Raw genomic sequence first — 22,551 nt, forward strand, 5'->3', positions numbered from 1 at the left:
ATAAAATTTGTTGCGTTAACATCAAATTCTAGACCCCTTCTTACAATACAATGCAACACCTGGTTGCAAACAATCAATTTTCCCATTGTATAAACCCCACCCACCCCCCCCCCCCCCCCCAAAAAAAAGGAGATGAAATAACAGTGATCAATCTTTCAAAGTCTCCTTTCTCCAAGGCGAACAAAATTTTTTGATTCTTTTCATAAGCCTGTGGGAATAAATGCGCATTTTTCAACTTCTAAATTACGCCCCAAAACGAAACAGAAAAAACGACTACGTGAACGTTACTTATTTGGATAGCATTATTTTTTTAAATCGGTTATAGTTTTTTAAAATACTGTTTTTCAAAAAAACAACATTATAAATGAGACATTACACACTTCACTTCACAGCCAATTAGACTTTGTTCAAACATCTGTTTCATATCAATCTGTTTCACTTTCAATATGGACGACACTTTTTGATTTCATGATACTTACTTGAGAGGTGAGAAGGGAAGGAGGAAGAATTAGGAAAACAAATTGTGTTTTCCTTTTGATGAGAGGCGAACCCCACTAAAAGTTCAACAATGAATAAATGAGTTTGCTAAACTACTTAAATATTACACAGAATGAATAACAGAAAATGGCGGACAACTTATGCACAGTTTGTTTTCGTCTGTCGTTCGAATCTGCGCAAATCAATAACAAAAATTTTATCAAAACCGATTTAATACAAATTTTAAAAAACTGCTCATACCACCTCATTTTAGAAATTTCCACGTTATTGAAAGGTCGATCACAAAAGATGTTTTGTCGTAAATATTGTCAAAGACATTTCCATAAACAAACCGGTTCAACATTAACTCAAAGTAAACACAACTGTAACATACGCAATTTTCTCCATAAAACCTTGTATTCACAGCCTCTTAAAATCGGGCTTTCAAAAATTTTCAGCAGTTACGAAAATATACCATGTATAACTTTTTAAAAATTTGTCAAAATAACTTTTAATTTATCTTTCTTTTTCCCCAAATTCAGAGAGTTTAAAAATTATATATTTAGTACATGAAAACTTCCACTAAGCAATAAGCACGATTACAGGCATGTACTTAAAGATAATTTTGATGTGTCTGCTGGCAACAAAGGTAGACTAACTCTTACCATCTGTATCAAATTAAGATTTTACCCGGATGACTGCACTTTCTAATTCCATGTGAATCAAAGTTAAGTCAGGCATGGAAAAATACAACACTCAGAATAAAACATCTATTTATACAACTTTCAAGTAGAGTAGAGCAACAAAACACAGTCACCCTAATTTAGTGGTCAAGGAAAAGGTGAACACAGAATGTGAAAATTGGACACTACTGTCAAATTAATCCTGAAAACTGGGAAAGTAAGCCTATCAAGACTACTCGAATGGCTTGAACCACAACGAATCAGCATTCAATTTCGTCTGCAATGGTACAGAAGGTTTCACTGCTAAAACTCTGTTTTGTAAAAATTAGTGTAGCTTAACAAGACGCAAGTCTATTAACTACCTAAACAGATGACATCAGGTAAAATAAATAGTTGGAGAATGCCGTAAACGAAAATAAAGTTATAAAAAAGAATTTGAGCGCTAGAGAGCACCACTCACTAAAACGCAATTCAACTAGCGTCAGACAAATTGCTCTCGAACGACAGGTGGGGCAATTCAATTCAAAGGGGAGTGTAGTCTATATAAAATCAAGTGAGCATAAGGGGCTCGAACACCCGACCTCCGGCGTAATAGACCGCAGCAATATCCACCAGTCTATCAGGTCTTATGATAGCTAACAATGCATTCACTTTTGTAAGCAGTAGACTTAAAATTCTCAATAAACATAGCTGGCAGCTTGCCAGAAAATAGCCGCAATAGATTCGTAGATCGGTAGTCTAAAAAAACAGTAAAAAAGACAGACCAAAAAAATTAGTCTTTTCATTGAAGGCTGATCTGTTATATTTTGATTAAAAATCTGTATAAGTTATTGCTGCCTCTTTTAGCTGGTCTCAAATAACCTTCATTTAGAGTGACACACACCCATTTGACCTTATCTCTTTGAATTAAAGTAAATAAAAGTCAATTTCAAAGAGAGGAAGTCATTTTTGAGAGTGAGGTAAGTCAAGTGTGACCAAAAATTTAATCACGCGCATGAACAAAAAAAACTCGCTCTCCACTAAGAGCGAAAAATGACGTCACACATGCAATTCAGTTGAAATTGCATGAACGAATGAACAAAAAGTGGCTGTGACGTCATATGGTTGTAACAAAAATCATGACGACGAAATAAAAAACATAGCAGGACAAGTCCTGAAATACAATCCAAGCAATTGAATGAAAAACAGTCCTAATGTACCTGACCAGCAGATCAATTAAACAATCCCAGCCAAAAAGACGAAATCTCGAAAGTTGAGAAACTAAAAGAATCAAACTAAACAAAAAAACAATTATTCCTAAAACTCTTGAAGCTTTTAACCTGAAGGCCACTTATGACACAATGCAATATAGTCATTAACTCACGCAAAAGACTTGAAAGAGATTAATTTGACACTAAAGGTAGATAATCTCGAAAAAAAAAATGACAAATGCTTCAAAAAGAAATGTGAAAAATGCTTCAAATGAAAAGGAAAAATTTAAAGATATTTTTCAAAAATGTGTCTGGAAAAAATGGTCAAATTCATTTTCTCTCTATGGAGTTCTGTCTTGTAACTCATCTGCAACATTTAAAAAGTTTCGTTGGCCAATAAAGATAGCTAAACTTTGAAAACATCAAAAATTGAAAACATTTAAAAAATTTGAAAACAATCAAAAAAATTTAAATTGCAAGCTTTATTTAAAAAATTAGTTATATTTGCAATCTAAAAAACAGAAAACTATTTTGTTGCCACTAGAAACTCTGCAATAACATAATAGCAAACTCAATAGCAGCAAACCCCTGGCCACTGAGGAAAAAGACTAAAATTTCAGGAAGTCAAAGAAAAATTATAATTTGAAAATTGCAAAAATTTGTACTTTTAAAATCTTGGAACACATTCCCCATTACCACTAGAAACTATGCAGTAACCTATTATCAAAACCTAAAGGAAATGTTTTGGCTGTTCAGGTTAGAGAAACCTAAAAATTGACAACAATTTTCAAAAATTTGAAATTGGCTTATGTCATGGCCAATAAAAATTTTGCAGTAAACTATTAGCAAATCCTAGACAAGATTTCTTGCCCCCTGGAGCTGGAAAACTTGAATAATGACAATTCATGTCAGAAAATTGAAAAAAAACTGCAAGTTTTATAAAAAAATTGGTAAAATTTGTGAAGTTGAAAACCATTCTATTTCCACTAGAAACTATAAAATTGTGACACCAAAAGCTGAAACAACAAAAATATTCAAAAAACTTGAAAAAATTTTAAAACTTAGAAAAATTACCGTGTTTATGTTTGGTTTAGCAATACATATAGCTCTAAAAATGGCCATAAAAAGTAATTACGTCTTGCAAAAGACCTTTACCAACATTTACAAACCTCAATTTCAGACTGGTCCAACAAAGAATCCAAAAAGACGAAAAAATTGCAACATTTTGGGCTCAAAAACTTGCGCTCTGAAAATGACGTGTTAACCTTGAATTACGGCCTTCCCAGTAGCTTCACCACTCTAAGTACTTGAAGAACTACTAAACGCGGCTAAGGGCCTCTAATGAAACTTGATGCCCGCTGAGCTTTACCTGTTTATCCCGTTTTGAAAGCTCAACGTCATGAAAAAATGTGTGAAAACATCTTACAAAAATAAAAAAAAGACAGAGCACCAACACAATCCAATTCTTGGATTGTAAAAAAAACCAAGAGAAGGCCAATAATAGCCCCAGCTATCGCTGTGCGGCTATTAATAACAATTTAGGTCTTGCAAAAATCGGAAAGTTGAGCGTGAAAAGGAAATTTCACACTCAAGAAGTGAAATTGGAGTTCTGAGAGCTCCATGGAAAAAAATCTGTCAGTGAAGTTCTTTTCTATACTCTTTATTAAGCTAACGTAAATTTGTTAAGACGGAACACTTCATGCTTCAATTTCATGACAGAAAACATTACTCCTCAAAATCTCCAGGAAAAGAAAACCGGCATTCACAGCTCGAGAGCAGAGCAACTATAAAAGCCCGTTTTGTGTACAGGACGCGAAATTAGCAGACCAAACTCAACATAGTACGGACTTCTCAGCCAGAAAATCGTAAACTGAGAGCGCTAAAACATTAAACATAGCTGGCAGATTGCCAGAAAATAGCCGCAATAGATTCGTAGATCGGCAGTCTAAAAAAACAGTAAAAAAAGACAGACCAAAAAAATTCGTCTTTTCATTGAAGGCTGATCTGTTAGATTTTGATTAAAAATCTGTATAAGTTATTGCTGCCTCTATTAGCTGATCTCAAATAACCTTCATTTAGAGTGACACACACCCATTTGACCTTATCTCTTTGAATTAAAGTAAATAAAAGTCAATTTCAAAGTGAGGAAGTCATTTTTGAGAGTGAGGTAAGTCAAGTGTGACCAAAAATTTAATCACGCGCATGAACAAAAAACTCGCTCCACTAAGAGCGAAAAATGACGTCACACATGCATTTCAGTTGAAATTGCATGAACGAATGAACAAAAAGTGGCTGTGACGTCATATGGTCGTAACAAAAATCATGACGACGAAATAAAAAAACATAGCCGGAAGAATTCCGGAAGCGACTCGAAGCGTCAGAACTTCACAAAACCGTAATTAACGCAACGGAAGCCACCAGCTTTTGTATTTAACCATTAACTCACTGCCTCTCCAGAACTGCTCTAAGAATTGGTGAAACTTAAACTACTGTCAACAAGAGAAACAAAATGAAAAATTGTATATTATTGAAAACGTTTGGTAACGTTAAAAATCCAAAATAATTAAGGTGGTCAAAAACCTGATAGTCTGAAAAAGCTAAAAAGGTTATCAATAGTCCTCAAATAATTCATGATTCTAATCTGAAAAAGATCGCGAAAGCAAACGGCAGATAATAATATTAGAAACTAAGTTAAATCTTTTCAAAAAAGAAAGCTCAAATTTAAGAATCACAAAACACCTTAATTACACTTCTAATCACTGCGATTAAGACAAAAAACAACACACACCTGTTCCTTGTTGTATATAAGCTAGACAACATGATTTCATACTAAATCAAAAATAAAATTGATCATAGAAAAGACATAAGCAACAGAAGAATATTCAAAGGCAAAAAATCGTTTAAGTTAATGCCAAGGCCAGAAGAAAGCTGTAGTAATTAGCCATAAGTGAAAATTTTTGCAAAAGGTTGCTATCAAACTCTCAGTACCGTCTTATTTTGAATGAAATCAATTGCAAACCAAAGAAATGACGAAAATCTAAGAAAAAGCTGAAATCATTCATATTTTACAACTGAAAAAATCAATATACCGAAAATAAGTGTAGGTGCCAGGACAAAGCTAGAATGATACTAACTAGAATGTTAACATGGGCACAATGGAATGAACACCGTAACAAAAAGACATTCTTGATTTTTGAAAGTTAAAAATCAATTTAAAAAATTCAAGAAAAACGAATACATTTCATTGTTCAGCATTCGAGACATAGAAAATATAACTAGTTATCCGATACAAAGATCTATCTTCCTGAAGAAAACAAAAAAAATAGGAAAAAGCAGAATTCATAAATACGAAACATTGAAACATTTTGCAAAAAAAATGGTCAAAGAACTTTTAAGTTAAGACTGCATTTATGAAAAAGTTTCAACTGTTTTTTCAAAACTTAACGCCAAAAAATGATTAAAATTTTATTGAAATGAAATTAAAGTCCCTCAAGTTGCACAAAAGAAATATTTCTAGCAATTACAACCAAAATACAAACGAAAAACTGACGAAAATCGGAAAAAACTACCAAACTCGGATTAGCATATGTACATTTTTATGAAACAAAATTACATCGAGGTAGAAAGTGGCGTTGAGTATAGAAATTATCAAAGAGAAGTTGCCATATTAACTGATTTTTGACAAAAAGACGGTTAAAAGATCCAAAAATGAAGAAATTAATATAAAAAACGCCAAAAATTAACTAAAAAATCAAAAATTATGTGCTAATTTTCAATTTGAAACGCATTTTCAGGCTCTGCAAAACACTGCGGTATCAATTTCCGAGGTTGAAATTTCAATATAGTATCGAATAAAATTTATTTCTACAAGAAACCAAATTAAAAGCAAAAAAAAATTGGGCCACTTAGACGAAAAAATGGCTAAAAACGGTTATCTATATGTGCAATTCAGTCAAAAACTACTTTTCAAAGTCAAAAAGTCATTCACAAAACGCAGCGCATGATCAAAAAACTTCTCTCGCTTAGCGAAAATCTGTTCACCAAGACAGCTTTTCTCACTTTTGCTTTTAGGTCAAAATGCCGCGTGAACAAATCTACTTCCTGTAAAAAAAAACCGAGAGAAAACCAATACTCCTCTTCGAGTCGTAAAAAAAACCAAGAGAAGGCCAATAATAGCCCCAGCTATCGCTGTGCGGCTATTAAACAAAAAATGAGCCAACACCCAGCAAACAATGCTAATAAAATGATGTCAATTATGACAAACACGTGTCCACTTAATATCACCGTCTTTAAAATCATACAGGGCCTCTTCACAAATGACAAAAAAAACCTATTTCAACGTCTTTTTGTCACAATTAGCTTTCTTGATCTCCAAGATAGACTGGTCTTCTTAAACACCCGTAACTATAACTTTAAAACATTATAAAAGCGCACTCCTGTAAGGCTATCCAGGCGGACATTTCGCAGGCGCTTAATAAAATATTAAAAACAACTTTACCGTTTATCTCGAGATTTCATCCCAAACAAACTTTTCAACGATTTGCTTCTCGATTTCCGATCATCATTTCGGGGTTCCACAGCCGTCAATTCGCCCCCGCTAGTACGGGTGCTCAGCCCAATAGCCCCGTTCTTCATTTTGAAGTGGGGCGAATCTATCTTGGTGTAGGGCAAACTCTCCGTATCCTCCTCGTTAATTTGCATTTCGAAGCTATCAATTTGATCGAAGCCATTCAAAGCGCTAGAATTAAAATTTCCATTTTGACTTTCGACAAGAAATCCATAATTGTGATTTAGATGTTGCTCCGATTTTGACATCACAGATTCTCGTTTAGAAGAATTCAAGCCAGCGTTCATATTATAGTAGTCGCGAACGTCTGAGTTCTCGGCAGCCAATAAACCCCCGCAAAGGTCACTTTTGAGGGACGGGGTTCTTGATCGTACCTTGTTCCAAGTAGCAGTTAGGCTGTTAGCTCTGTTTTCATACGGTTCAAAGTTCTGTGCGTTATCTACCACAGCCACAGAATGCTTTTTAGTTTTGCTACGACCTCGACGCGATGACTTTTTGCTAGATTGCGCATCGTTTTCGTCTTTCTGAGGCGGCTCAATTACCGCAGATCTATTGCCTGATTTTTGATAAGGCATTATGTATCTATGGTAGTACATTTTAGCATCTGTGCTGTTAGCTTGCGTTTTTGGGTTCGGTTTAGCTTTCGCCGGAACAACATGGTTGAACTCATTCATCCATTTATCCTCACTTATATCTGTGATTTGGTACGCTGGTTCGTTCACGGGTTCAGTTTCCACCTCTGGCTCGTTTGGGCTTTCTTCTTGGACTTTTTGGTGAATTATGAGCTGATCACCCGTTTCTTTAATCAAAATTTCATCATTATTCATAACTGTGTGGTCATTTCGAATCATATCTTTGAGGTCGTTAAAAGGCAGTAAAGCTTTGACAGTCATTTCTGCATCCATGCAAATATTTTCCAAGTCTTCGAACAACTGAGTTGACGTAGCCGAACGCTCTGTAGGCTTATCATCCGACCGGTTCAATGACTTTTCAAGCTCATATTGCTCAAACTCGGCAAAGTTGTTTTCGTAAAGCGAACTAGGAACTAACTGGTTATCCCTTTTCTCACTATCGAAACATTGATCACATTTACAGTTTGCGTAATGTTCGTTTGCAATCAAATCTCTTTTCATTGGCGTACTTTTCATATGTCTTGATGAAGATTTATTCAGGCATTCTGTTGACGACGAATGTGTTTTATTTGAGATATTAGTCGGCGTCGGGCAATTACTTAACTGAACTTGGGCAAAATCCTGAATAGTTTGCGACTTCGGTATACCCCGTTTTGGTATTATTGCATCATCCGACATTACAGTATCAGAACTAACTTGACTGTTTAGAAGTTTGTTCAGCTGAAGATAAGAGCTGAAAACTTCTTCATTTTGATAATCAGCAGTTCCTTTATCATCAAAAGAGAAGCCTTCGGTGTATGTTTTCTGTGGTTTTCGAGATAGTTGATGAGAGTGTAAATCGGGAGGGGGAAGTGTTGGTGTATCATTAGAGGATAGAAGTCTGAAAGAACAGATAGAGATAGAAAGATTAAAAGCGCGAAATTAAAACTTACATATCGCTTATAGAGCCCGTCTTGTTTGATAATTCTGCTTTTGTATAGGAGTTCCTAAATTACATGCAAAATGAATATTATCATCCGAGCGTAATGAATTATTTACAGAATAAAAAGCTCATCAATTTAACTTCTACAATGAATGAGTTTAAAACCTCGGCATGAAACCTCGTTTTGAAAAGGACTCGAGAGAGGTAAACAAGTTATTTTTGAAGAAAGTTAAATGCCAAAATTATTAAAAGGTATTTTCTGTCTTTTTACCTTTTCTCAGCCACGATATCATTAAGCACTAATGATGCCATTTGAGAGTTGATGATTACTAAAAGCCAAATACACTTGCACTAAATAGTCAAGTTTAGGCCGGTACTATTCTTGTACATATTCATAGAAGTGCAAAATGTCAATTAAAATAGTGATATTCTGTCGACGGGAAGGGGGATGGGGAGGAGGGGTGGGGGGTGGGGTTGCATTGGTCTAATCAATGGCATGAAAACTTACTTGGGAAAAGTTCCATTTCCCAGCAAATCAGCAGATAGGTCACATTGTAAATCCCTGCAATTGACCATCACAGTTTCCGCTTCCTTGACACACTTCGCCATACTAGTCGATACCTCGTGAATCAACCTCAACGCAGCTGTGAACTTCAACGCGGATTCACTGCAAATCAAATCAGGGTCGTCATTGTTGGCATGACTGGAATCGGATTCCTGGCGATCATTGAAGGCTGAAGTGGAAATGATGACAGTTTGGGCGGTTGAGGCGCTTGGCTGTTGTTCGGATTCTCTTGTAGGTTGTGTGTTGCTGTTGTCTCTTTCAGCAACAATCGGGTCACTGTTGTTGTGTGCGTGAGATGTGCAAGTACACTTAGTAAGAAAGTTCGAGGCAGTCTAAATATAATATAATGCTATCAATTAAGGAACCGTTGAAACTCACCTTCAGAGTCCGGACACACAAAATTTACCCATTTTTAGGAAAATATAGCTTTTTGATACTCAGTATTGCCCTCATATCTCCCTTTTCAAAAAAAAAATCAACGCAGAATGCTTATTTAGACCTCACTGGAAACCAACTACATAGTGAAGCTTTTGTAACGACCAAAGTTGCATTTAGTTCATATTCAAAATCGAGTCTTCAATTTCAGACCAAACATTTCTGTGAAAACTTTTATAAAACTACATCAACGCATCTCACATTTAAGAATGACTGATCAAGTTTGAGAAGGCGATAGGGCATCAACAGCATCCAATGCAACACCTCCATCTGGCTGCGGAGGATAGACGTGTCCCAGATAGAGTGCTTGGCAAACTTTGTCTGAGTACATCTCACCTGGTCCTGAAACAAACACAAACAAATCACGCAATCTGTTCACGCCAAACAATCGTTTTACTCATCCCAGACTTTCTTTACCACCAAAATTTTTCAACTTGCTGGTAAAAGCCATTTCAAATCAATATCATTAATTCAACCGTTAACAGCCTCGCCATGTCAGGCTTTATCCCGGTTTACCTATAACTATTGTATATGTATGTTGTCAAAGTCAAGGTCATGAAGTTTCGATAACTCAAATTCTTGCGTTTGCAATTTTTGCAGTTTATCCAACTCCTATCTCTCAAGCATATATCACGATTACAGGTTAAAAGATCCCATTTGAGATCCCCACAACACAAAGTTCCGCAACCCTTCGCAAAAAACTTTCGTTAACGTTATCCAGCTACGTTTTGCTATAAAATCTATTTTAGGGCAATTACTAACTCTGATCGACTTAATCATGACAATCCGTCTCCAGGTATGAATTACTAATTTCAAAATCAGTACGCCAAACTCATTTTACAATCTAAAGACGGGAGCGATCACCGCCTTGTTCAAGCTTATCTTACAACCGTTTTTGTTTTTAGCAAGATTGAGAATAAAACTAAAACGTATTTTGCTTACTATTGTTTTAAGGTTATTTTATTTCCATTCGGGGAAAGTCGGTAGAACAAAGCCGAGATTTCAAAACTTTAGTGGCCATAATATCAGTGTTGAAAGGTCATTTAGAGTTATCTCACCACTAAGCATAAAAATCATTTCCAGTTAGTTTCCGATACCTGCATAAAAAGCAAAAGAGCAGTATGCACGTGCAAACAAAACCACAATCTTCAATTTGAAATCTCCAAGCTTATAGTCACTTTTATGATCATAACGGACTTAATTTCTGAATGAGAGTAATATAGATCACGCAAAATAAAGTCAAGCGTGAAAATTCGTTAGAGAGCAAAAAAATGTTCCGATGAAGCAAAAACGGTGAAACCAATATTTGCATTGAAAAACCGTTTACAATAATTGCTTAACTTCATTTGAGAACACTAAAAAAACAAAATAAAAATGAGCGTCAGATGCCGAAACAATATAACCACGAGCATCCCAATTAATCGTCACTCTAAAATAAAAACAAACCAAGTAACATCGGCCAAATTGTTTTCGAACTACAGGCAAGCAATTTAATTCAGAGGGCCAGTAGCCTATATAATTTTTTATGGGTGCAAAAAATTCCGACCAAGGAGGAGCTCGAAACTTCAACCTAGGGCGCTCAAGACCGGAGCATTAACAACTCGGATATCACCGCCTTGTTCAAGCTTATCTTACAACCATTTTTGTTTTTAGCAAGATTGAGAATAAAACCAATTTGGGTCACGCAAAAATAAAAGAATTCATTCGTGAAAAAATCACTCGAGGAACCAAACGAGAGAATGTTCTCGAACAGAACGGTCAAGCAAAAACTGTTTTGCTCTCGAACAAAGCCGTAATTTAATTGTAATCTGATTCAGCTCGGTAGAATTTCACCCTGGGGGAAGAGTAAAATTTTTACTAAAGGTCTTGGTATGACTCTATAGGAGCTTATTATTAACGTCTAACACTTTAAAACGGCAAGATGAAAAATGAAATCAACTTTAGATATTATATTTGGATTTCACTGGTACCATGATTACATTTGACTTCTTCGAGTGCTTGAAATTGTGGATCAGAGCAATTTAGGCTAGGAAACAATTGAGAACGAATAAGACAATCGAATTCAAATCATTCAAGCGAAAATTTAGCATAAATTAAAAGCCAAACAAGACACAATAAATGCTTCGAACTTCGCTTAAGACCACGTCTCTCAAAAACATAATCTGGAAATGATTTCAGTAATTGAATCATGTTGTTAGTAATTTGAATATGAAGAAGCTAAAAATTTTAAAATTGATTTCTTGCTTGAAAGTTTTTCCGGGCAGTGCGAGCTCTTTAGTTTTGACTAACTGACCGTAAAATCCGGAAAGTAAAAATCCGCAAAGGGATTTCGTTCACATATTTTTCAGAAAGTCAGTACTCTTTGTAAGCGAAAACCGTTATCGGCCCATTTTCTAAAATGTCAATTGAAACGATCTGTAATAAGCAGCTTTTGATTTTTCCCGAAAAATTAGGGCTTACAGACATAAGCTTACAGAAAATTAGGAGAAATATTAGGTCCTATAGATTTGTTATACTTCGCAAAGAGCATCCGTTTCGAGAGCAGAGAATGTTTTATGGTAACATGTCATCATAAATTCAATGTTTTTAACACCTTTCTTCTATTGAAAAAATAAAGAGTTAATAGAAACGTTAAAGAATAGAAACGTTAAAAATCGGATGAATTATCAACTGAAAACTCGTTGTACAAACTGAAAACAGCTATTGTAAACAAACGTGTTTGTGCAAGTGGAGTCAAAAATAAAATGGTTGCTGCATAGAACTTTGAGAGCTAATACCTAATCAGAACCAAAGGCAAACAAAAGCGGAGCATATTAAGTTATTTATTATATTGACCAAGAAATAGTTAATGAGAAAGTCGTGCTGTCAAATCGGTTAGTAGTAATAAATGAGCAGTTTACCACGTATATTTACATTTAGACACACAGGGCTCACTGAAATGACACGGAACAAGTTACCATTTATCATTTTCAGAAAATATTTCCAATCATCATTTCTATACAGCTATTAAGAATTTAAATTATTAAAATGTTCGAAAGTTCTCAAATCTTAGTCACGTATAAAGCTCAAATATCTCAAACCATAAAACCGAAATCATGTTTCGCTGAAATATATGAAATATATAACGATATCTGTTCGCTGCAGCTGCGAAGCGAATTGCGGAAGCAATCGTTTTAGACTAGTGATCATTGAATAACTCCCCCCCCCCTCCCCCACCCACTCTTGGACACAAATAGGCTAAAACAATCAAAAAGTTAGAAAGCCATCAGCGCATCAAACAGACAACATCTCAATATTTGCAACAAAAGCGCACATTTTGAAAAGCCCGAACGTTATAGAATAATCTAAGCATCTATTATGAACACATAATCTAACATCAAATCCGCACTACTAACCTCAATGTAGTTTGCAAAAGTCTTGCTATTTTGACAGGCTAGATTCAAATGGGTCACACAAGTCGGCAGGGCTTCAAAATAGCTTCGACATCCATTGATGTAGATCTTCTGAAACATAATTTGGGCAAATAACTAGAGTCGAGTAATAGCCAATGATCATGTGAGCGTCTCTTCATCACGAGTCATTTATAAACCTTTTCATTGAGAAAACAGCATGATCATTCTGTCTGTGCAATGTTGATCTGTTACGCAAACAATGTTATATGTTGTTACGTCTGCTTTGCGAAATAAAGTTTTGCTAAATTATAACCACGACGGATCTTAAGACACAAACGGAGAGTTTAATTTAGGCAACTGTTTAGAAGAAAACTCGATTGATGACGACTTGTATTTTACAGATTACTCGGTAGCAAAACTGGATCTTTTCCGCTTGTGTTCCCAGTACGTTATGCACCCTCCCACCCACCTACCCACCCACCCCCACCCCCCCCCCCCAGTTACAGAGCACGTGTCATTACATAGTAAATCATTACGTAAAAGTTGAGCTGAAACAGAAGTCAAAAATGATACAAAAAAACGGAATTTTTCAAAAGAAAACTTTTAAAAATATAGCCGGACAAGTCGTGAAATAGATTCCGAAGAATTGAATGGAAAGCTAAACACCTGACCAGCAGACCAATAAAAAATTAAGCACCACAGCACAAACTAAAAAAGTCGTGCTCGACATAAATTAGCAAAAAAATACTGAGGATACGTGAATGTGGCTTTTAGCTCAAAAAAGTTCAACATGCGACTTTTAGCTCAACTGACGACTCGGAAGGTACAAAAATGATAAAATAATTTGAAAGGACCGTTCGAAAAAAAAACATCGCAAATTTGACCGATGTTTTTATATTGTGACTCAATATCTACAATCAAGATTGCCAAAATCTATAGAACATCTAACTTGCAACCTAGCAGAAATCTAGCTGAGGCAAAAACAAAAAGCTTACAAATTTGGAAAATTTAGCCGGAAAATACAAAATTGCTCAGGATAATGTCCTCATCAAGAAACCAAATAGGTGGTAATAACATCCACTCATTAACCCAAACAAAAACTTTAGAAAAGCTGCCTTGGTTGGAAAAAACAACTCCAAAAACAAATTTTCAAAAAACTAGAAAATTTGTAAAATTCACTACAAGATTTTATTAAGTTGACATTACCAATACAATTACCACAAATAGAAATTACAGGAAATTTTACCTTGCACACGGCCTTTCCGGAAATTCCACCCTCCATTAGGTCTTATCAACGTTGACCAGCGTTAATTGAGGAAGCATTTAAATAGTTTTTTGTTACATGTTTCCTCAATTAACCCGGCCATTTTTTGCAAGATGGTTTTGCACCTTTTTCTATGGCTGAGCTTGTATTCAATTTAATTAGGGACCCTAAGCTGGCTTTAGTGGTATTTCAATTTGCAAAGTGTGCTAAATTTGATGGGAAGGCTTAAATTTAATTCGGAAATTTCTTTCCCTGATGTTTGTGAGCCCAAAATTGTTCTGACGGTTTCCTAGAGTTTTTGTTAATGGGTCTTCAATTGACGCTTTTTGACGTTTTGCTAAATGCTTTTGTTAAATGCTTCTTAGTTTTTTCTTAAATAGTTTTTTTTGTTAAATAGCTTTTTGTTAACAAAAAACTAAGAAGCATTTAACAAAAGCATTTAGCAAAACGTCAGAAAAGCGTAAATTGAAGACCCATTAACAAAAACTCAAGGAAACCGTCAGAACAATTTTGGGCTCACAAACATCAGGAAAAGAAATTTCCGAATTAAATTTAGGCCTTCCCAGCAAATTTAGCGCACTTTGCAAATTGAAATACCACTAAAGCCAGCCTAGGGTCCCTAATGAAATTGAATACAAGCTCAGTCATAGAAAAAGTGTAAAACCATCTTACAAAAAACAGCAGGACAACTCCTAATTTACAAAGAAAAAATAGCCCGCAGATTGCCGGAAAATAGCCACCGATGACGTGCTAGACGCACATCGGGATTGAAACAGAAAAAGAAAGAAAGATAGAAATTGACAAAACTTTTTCCTAAGTTTCAAAAATTGTTCTAATTCAGTGTGCAGTTTCAGTTAGATTCTAAATCTATACTTACTTCAGCTTCTAAACTGAGGGGTATTATGCTTAATACTAATATCAGCTAGCAATCGTTCTAATGAACGTTGATAACCTAATGCACTATGAATTAATGACCGGGCTTTATCGGTTTATCCCGTTTCTTTTGGTTTTGCTCTTTCGACATTGACCGTATTCACAACATTGCGCAAATTAATGCGTAAAAGAATTCAGAATCCATTCAGTTGAAACAGTGAGTGAAGTAAGTCAGAAGTCAAACGTGAAAATCGTTGACATTTGTAAAACAAAAACGTTATCAAAAGGTAAATCGAATTAAAAAAAGGAGTGCGCCCAAATAATAGCCGTTTGAGAGGCTGACGGCGGCTATTAATAAACAAACTCAGACCTGGCTATCAAGCTCAATAGAGGAACAGCCTTTGATAGTCAGAAGAGCTTATATTACAAAGAACCTATACAATAATGAGGACAATTTTGAAAATTCTTTTCCCATTTTTTAGGAAAATGAGAAAGCTCTAAGCCCTTAAGGCAAAGAACAGAGTATAAGTTAAAGGTTTAACCTATTACAAATTAGGCAGAAAACATCACAGAAATTAGAAACAAGGGAAAAATGAGAACCGATGAGAAATTTGGCGAAATTCGAGTTTCACTGTATACTTACAAAAATGACGTTATAGTCTTCAACTCTTTAGACCACAAAGCTGCCATTTATTAGAGAGCATAAAGAATTGCTCTGCAACAACTAGTGGAAGCTCAAATCTATTCAGTCTGCTTCAGTCGGGGTGGATGGGGGAGTAAGTTATTTCCATATTCTTCAAATGACGTCATTAGAGGTTACTATATACCACTATAACCAATAGGAAAAAATGAAGTGACAAAAATACACCAATTGTGGTGCACTTTTCATTTGGCTTTTGTAGTGAAATGGCACCACTTGAGTTCGGCTGCTGACATTAAATAGCTTAACTTATGTCTTATTAGAGTGCCAATTAGAAGGATCAATAAATGACAAGAGACTGACCACAAAAAGGGATATGAAAACGGGCATTACTGAAATTCACAGATAAACAGTGTCTGCGTCAAAAATGCTGCACTTTGAATAGAAAATCGACAGTATTCAGCATTATTACATATGCTTGAGAGCTTGATACAAACATCGCTTGAGAGCAATTATACACATGTCCAACTTTTGGAAACATTCGTGACGAGATACCAATTTAAAAAACATAGCTGGCAAATTACCGGAAAATAGATGTTGACGCATATCGGGATTGAAACAGAAAAAGATAAAAGAAAAGACAAGAACGGTCAAAAAGTTTTATAAATTGGTGTGCGATTTTATATAGATTCTAAAATGATTCTTAATACAGCTTCTAAACTGCAGGCTAAGCTTAATAATAATGCCAGCTAACAGTCCCTCTAATGAACTTTGATAACCTAATGGTTCAATATGACAACCACCGGGCTCTATCGGTTTATCCCGTTTATTTTGATTTTGCACTTTTGACCTTGTCTGTGTTCACTACACTGTCTAACTCAATGAGTTTGAAGAAATTAAAATCTATTCAATTGAACCAACGGTGAGGTAAATCACGAGTTAAACGTTAAATTTGTGACTATTGTAAAACAAAACACGAATGAACGGTTAGCCGGATTAGAACATAGCAGGAAAAGTCCTGCCCTACAATCCAAAGAATCGTCATTGTCTTAACGAAAACTGGACCTAGATTGAATAATGAAATATTGGGAAAATAAAGCGATAAAAAATCCGATCAAGTCAACAAAATTCGCAAGCGAGAAAGCGAATTCTGGTTCTATCGCTGTATTCTCACTGAACTTTAAAATTAGAGTGAAAACAATCACACTCAAACCAGTTGCTTTTTCGCTCCATGTTTTGGCGTGACCAAAACTATTACTGCAATTTGACTTCAAAAATCAAGAAAATGTCCGAAAAGGTCTTGAAAAAAACATAGCTGGACCAATTCCGGAAAAGACTCGACCTTCGCAATGAAAACCGTATTTTCAGCAGAAACCATTTCCTTCTGCCTTAAACTTTCAACTCGCTACCTCGCAAGATTCAATTTAAAGAATTTGAAGTTTACACCAGAGTCAACACGAGGAAGATAAGCATTGTACCTCATTGGAGCAAAATAAAAAAAAATTTAACATAGCTGGCAGATTGCCAGAAAATAGCCGCAATAGCTGCGTAAATCTGCAGTCTAAAAAACAGTAAATACAGACAGAACAAAATTTCTTTTCATTAAAGGATGAGAGGATATATTTTGACAAAGAATATGTAAAAGTTATTGTTCCCTCTATTAAATGCTCTCAAATAACCTTCATTTGGAGTGGCATATATTCACTTGGCCTTATTAAATAGATTGTTTCATGTTAAATGTCTACAAACGCAAGGTGTGGAAGACCTTCAATGGAAGGGTTTTAGTGACCTGCGTGTATGTTTAAATGAGATATCACACTTTCAAGACGTCAAACAACAAAGGCCTGCTGATTGGTGACTCACAGGTCAGACAACTCATTTACTATCATTTGACACGAACGTCGATTTAATAAAGATCGTAACAATCTTTTAAAACGATAGAAATATTTTTGAAACTAAAGTAAATCAACAGAAACGAAAAAATGAGTCAAGAGCAAAAAGAAAAAACAAACACAACCGATGCAAAAGTTGCTCAACAAGCATTGAAAATAAATCTGCCATTTTTCTATGTGTAGCATGCGGAGAATGCATGCATCTTACCCCTAAATGTACTGGTCTATCAAATGAAATTATTATGTGTATAAGTGGTATTCTAAACAACATTCTCTTAATATGCCAAAGTTGTGTTGACCTAAAACAAAAAGATGCTTTGCTGGACCAAATCACAAATATTCGAAAAAACAATGAAACAGAAAAACTCTTACAAGAAGTTGAGGAATTAAGAGCTGAAATAAAAGTTAATAACCTAGCAGTCAATACCCAACTAAATTCAATCCAGCAAGAGCTCGGGGAAAAGCCAAAAACATCACCCCCCCCCCAACAGAACCAAAGCCAAAACCAATAAAACTTTCCCAACAAAAAACCCCGAAAAACCATGAAAACTATGAAGGCATAAGATTCCGAGGCATTCCTGAACTGAAATCAAACAACAGTCGTGAACGATACGAGCATGATCTAAAACAAGTCAAAGCGGTCACTAAGCACCTGCAAATTACATACAATGTCACTGACTTAAAACGAGTTGGAAAATTCAGTGAAGGTAAAAGTCGAACCCTCATAGTCAAAATAGATAGTGATTATGCTAAACGCCTAATACTGCTATCACTCAGCAACATGAAAAACTACAAAATGCCCATCTTTATAAGTAAAGAACTGAACCCTGAAGAACAGGCTGTTGAAAATGTCCTTTTGCAAAAAAGAAGACAAATGCTTGAAAGCGGCACAAAATCAAACGAAATACGAATACGAAATTTAAAGTTACAGCAACAAATTGATAAGAAATGGGTAGACATAAATGTTGATCAAACAGAAAATGAAAACGTAAATAATCCATGAATACAAACACAAATAAAAATACTAACTTTCAATGCCAGAAGCCTACTAGATCTAAAAAGACGCTATTCATTCTCTAACTGCGTAAAAACTGAAAACGACTTGGACATTCTATGCATAACTGAAACATGGTTAACTGATGAAGTACCTGATGAAAGCCTCTTCCTAAAAGAATATGCAATTCACAGGAAAGATAGACTCACAGACAATCATAAATCGAAGCATGGAGGGGTTCTCATAGCTGTCAAGAACTTACCGCATGAAAGGGTGATCCTGGGTAATAATAATCTTGACGAGTACGTTGCTATCAAAGTTACCCCAAAAGATGTCCCAATGATAATTTGCTGCATTTACAACCCCCCTAAGCAAAGTAATTACAGATGGCCTGTCGAAAAAATGATAAACCTCATAAAAGGCCTGAAAATGTTTGCTGAAGAAGAAAATTGTGAATCAATAATCGTAACAGGAGACATAAATTTCGAACACACTTGTTGGAAAACCTTAAGCTCCCAAAATGAATATGAAATTCAAATTCTTGAAAAATTATCACATCTCAATTTTCAGGAATTCCTAAATCAGAAAACACAAAACCAGCTAGATGTGTTACTAACCAATAACCCAAACATTGTCATCACGAAGACCAGGAACAATGAATTCAATAAGAGTTTTAAATCTGACCACGACGCTTTTATAACTACCCTACAAATTGAGAAAACGACAACGATTGACACGAAACATAAAAAATACGCATTTAACAAAGTTGACTGGAAAGACCTGAACGCATACATAGAGAAAAACCCATTTAATCCCTACTGCTACTGCAGCGTAGATCGATTAGTAATTCAATGGTACAAATGGCTAGACAAAGTTCTTAGCGAAAATGTCCCAAAAACAACAACCCACAGATCAAACTTAGCTCCTTGGGTAAGCAAAGATTCGTCCCACCTTATTAAAATAATATCAACCTTAAAACGAAAAACATCAAAGAAATACACCTTGGCGAGATTAATAAAACTGAAGAAAATGGAAAAACGATTAAGAAATTCCTTGAATGAGGACCAAGCAGAATTCGAAAGTAAAGTCTTTCAAGGTAGACGTTTTTCGGATCTTCAAAAATATCTCAAGTCAAGTCATAAAAGTAGTAGATACCCGGAAACAATGAAGTACAAGGATGCACAAACTAACGAAGATAAGAAAAACTGTGCGTTTTTCAGTGAATTCTTTTCTAAAGTTTTCCTTAAAACCAATCAAATCAAGAAAAACTCCTTCGATAAACATCAGCACAATAAAATTGAAATAGACGAGAGTAAGATCAAAGAAATCTTTTCGACGAACTATATGAAATTGTCAAGACAAAGCTAGAAGAATCACAACACGGAGTTAGAATGCATAGATCAGTAGTAACCCAGATGTTGCTTTTCCTAGACCTGTTGTATAATGAATTCGACGAAAAAGACAACGAAATTTTTGTACTTTACCTTGACTTCAAAAAAGCGTTCGATACAGTTCCTCACGATCTTCTGATTAACAAAGTGGAGAACCTGGGTGTAGGGGGAAATTTCTTAAAGATTGTAGCCAGTTACCTATCAAATAGAAAACAATACGTGAAAGTAAATGACTCGGAATCTGAAACTGTACCAGTAACCAGTGGTGTCCCCCAAGGATCTCTCCTAGGTCCCCTACTTTTCATAATATATATAAACGATCTTCCACAACAAACATCAAAATGCTCTGCGTTTGGATACGCAGATGATTTCAAGCTTGTATCAACAAATCCAGCAAATATACAAAGGTGACCTGGAAAAAATCGAAAAATGGTGCCATAACAAAATGCAACTCAATGAAAGCAAATGTCACATCCTGCCGATTAAAGTAAACGAAAAAAACTGGCACTCCTTTATACTTAACTCTAAAACTCTCTCAAATAAAAGCGAGCAAAAAGATCTAGGTATAATTATGGCTACTAAGTTATCATGGAAAGCGAATATAAAGAAACTTTGTAGCAAAGCCTGGAAAGCGTTTTATTTCCTAAAACGAAACATATCAAACCTTGCATCGCAAACAACAAAACTCAATGCATATGTCGGCTACGTTATACCAGTCATAAGTTATGCCTCACAAGCATGGTTCGCGAATAAGACCGAAAGCAAATACATCGAGCGCATTCAAAGAAAAGCAACGTCGTGGATAATCAGTAACTGGGAAATTAGTTACAAGCAAAGACTGACCACACTGAAGTTGCTGCCATTGTCATATTACTTTGAATTGCATGATCTATTAATGCTCATCTCACTGCTTAAAGGATCTTACAATACAAAAATACCCATTAAAACAAACAATAATGAAGGGTTGTTAAGCACACGTCAAAACAAGCTAATAACAATTAATAAAACAAGAACAAGGAAGGCTGATGAAAACTTCTGGAAAAGAACCAGTTATTTACTAAATATAATACGAAAAGTAGGGAACGTCGATCTCGATCAAATTGATAAGAAATATTTAACAAAAATATACTGGAACTACTTCTTCAAAAGTTATTCGGAAGTCAACTTATGTTCCTGGGCTTTCAACTGCAGCTGTGGACATTGTAACCTCGTGCAGAAGCTCAGCTCTGTCGTTATATGAAGGGTGCAAACCCATGTGGAAAGACCCACAGAAGCCTAAACTCTCTCTCTCTCTCTCATCTCTTTAAATTAAAGTAAACAAAAGTCGACTTCAAAGCGAGGAAGTCATTTTTGAGAGAGGTAAGTCATGTGAGACCAAAAACTTGGTGGTCACGCGAATGAACAAAAAAACTCGCTCCACTAAGAGCGAAATAAGAGCGAAAAATGACGTCACGTACTCACTTTATTTGAAATTGCATGAACGAATGAACAAAAAGCAGATTTGAAGTGATTGTGACGTCATATGGTCGTAACGAAAATCTTGAAATAAAAATAAAGAAAGCCAATAATAGCCTCGCTGTGCGGCTATTAAAATATCCTTCGGTAATATTACGAAAAGGAGATTAAAACAACACATACATTTGAGAGAGAAAATCACTAAAAATCTTGAACTTGATACAACAAAATTTCGACTCAAAAAACATTTCTTGACGTTGAAAAAGGGCCAACAATTTTAGGAGGGTCAAACTGATAGGCTCAAAAAAATGAAATTTTCAATAGAGAATATTAAACCTTAGGACTCAAAAAACAGTGAACTTTAGGGTTTCGAGTTACTGCAGTTAAGAGAAAAATCGGATATCATCTATTGCTGGAGATATCGCAGACCAAATGACGTTAAACATGCAAAAATTAAATTATTCACCAAAAAGACAAAAGATTAATAACCAGAAACAAAAAAAATCGTTTAAAACCAATGCTAGGGCACCAAGAAAAATCACAGAAAGCAATAATCAGGTAAAAAAAAAGGATATCCAGAAAATTCTCAGTGCTGCATTATATTAAATGAAATCAATTAAGAAAAGTTTTCAAAATATCTACAAAGGCTAAAATCATTAACTGAAAAAAAGCAGAGCAAAAAAATTAAAGGTTATAGGACAGAGTGATACACGCTACAATGAGGAGATTATGGATATATAGTAAAACAAGAGCAAATAAAAGACTTACGACTTTTTGCAATTAAAAACTAAACTGAAAAAGAATTCAAGTAGAAAACATAACCGACTAAACGTCGGCAGAATTGCTCTCGAACGACTAGTGGGAGCTCTAATCAATTGCAGCCCGCTTCAGTCAGGGTGAGGGGGGGAATGGGACTAAGAAGTTCAATAGTGGGCTTCAAATAACCACATTAGAGGTTAACATATACCACTAATAAGATTTAAAGTAAAAAATGACACCAATTTCGGCGCACTTTTCATTTAACTTTTAGTTTTAAATTGCCGCCAATTGAGTTCAGTTGCTTGAAATTGTGATTGAGAGAGAATTTTAGATCACGCATAAAAAAATTTTGCATAAAAAACATAGCCGGTAGAATACCGGAAACAAATCGAATCGTCGGGCAAAATAATCTCTAATCTA

General features: G+C 35.2%; 1 protein-coding gene across 5 annotated transcripts in view; it reads right to left on the reverse strand.

Moving 5' to 3' along the window:
- LOC142351806 (uncharacterized) overlaps positions 1-22,551 on the reverse strand; it is a 98,696-nt gene that overhangs the window by 20,026 nt on the left and 56,119 nt on the right. For 3 of the 5 annotated variants that reach the window (XM_075403999.1, XM_075403998.1, XM_075403997.1), the window contains 4 exons: positions 12,867-12,974; positions 9,673-9,813; positions 8,980-9,368; positions 6,849-8,429 (listed from right to left, as the gene is read on the reverse strand). In XM_075403999.1, the coding sequence (XP_075260114.1) occupies positions 6,849-8,429; positions 8,980-9,368; positions 9,673-9,813; positions 12,867-12,974 (2,219 nt within the window). Of the gene's footprint in view, positions 1-6,848; positions 8,430-8,481; positions 8,536-8,979; positions 9,369-9,672; positions 9,814-12,866; positions 12,975-22,551 lie in introns of all 5 variants that reach the window. The other 2 variants (XM_075404001.1, XM_075404002.1) reach the window with 2 other exon arrangements.

Source organism: Convolutriloba macropyga, chromosome 13 (genome assembly GCF_964194025.1).
Source record: "Convolutriloba macropyga chromosome 13, txConMacr16.3, whole genome shotgun sequence".
Lineage (NCBI taxonomy): Eukaryota > Metazoa > Xenacoelomorpha > Acoela > Convolutidae > Convolutriloba > Convolutriloba macropyga.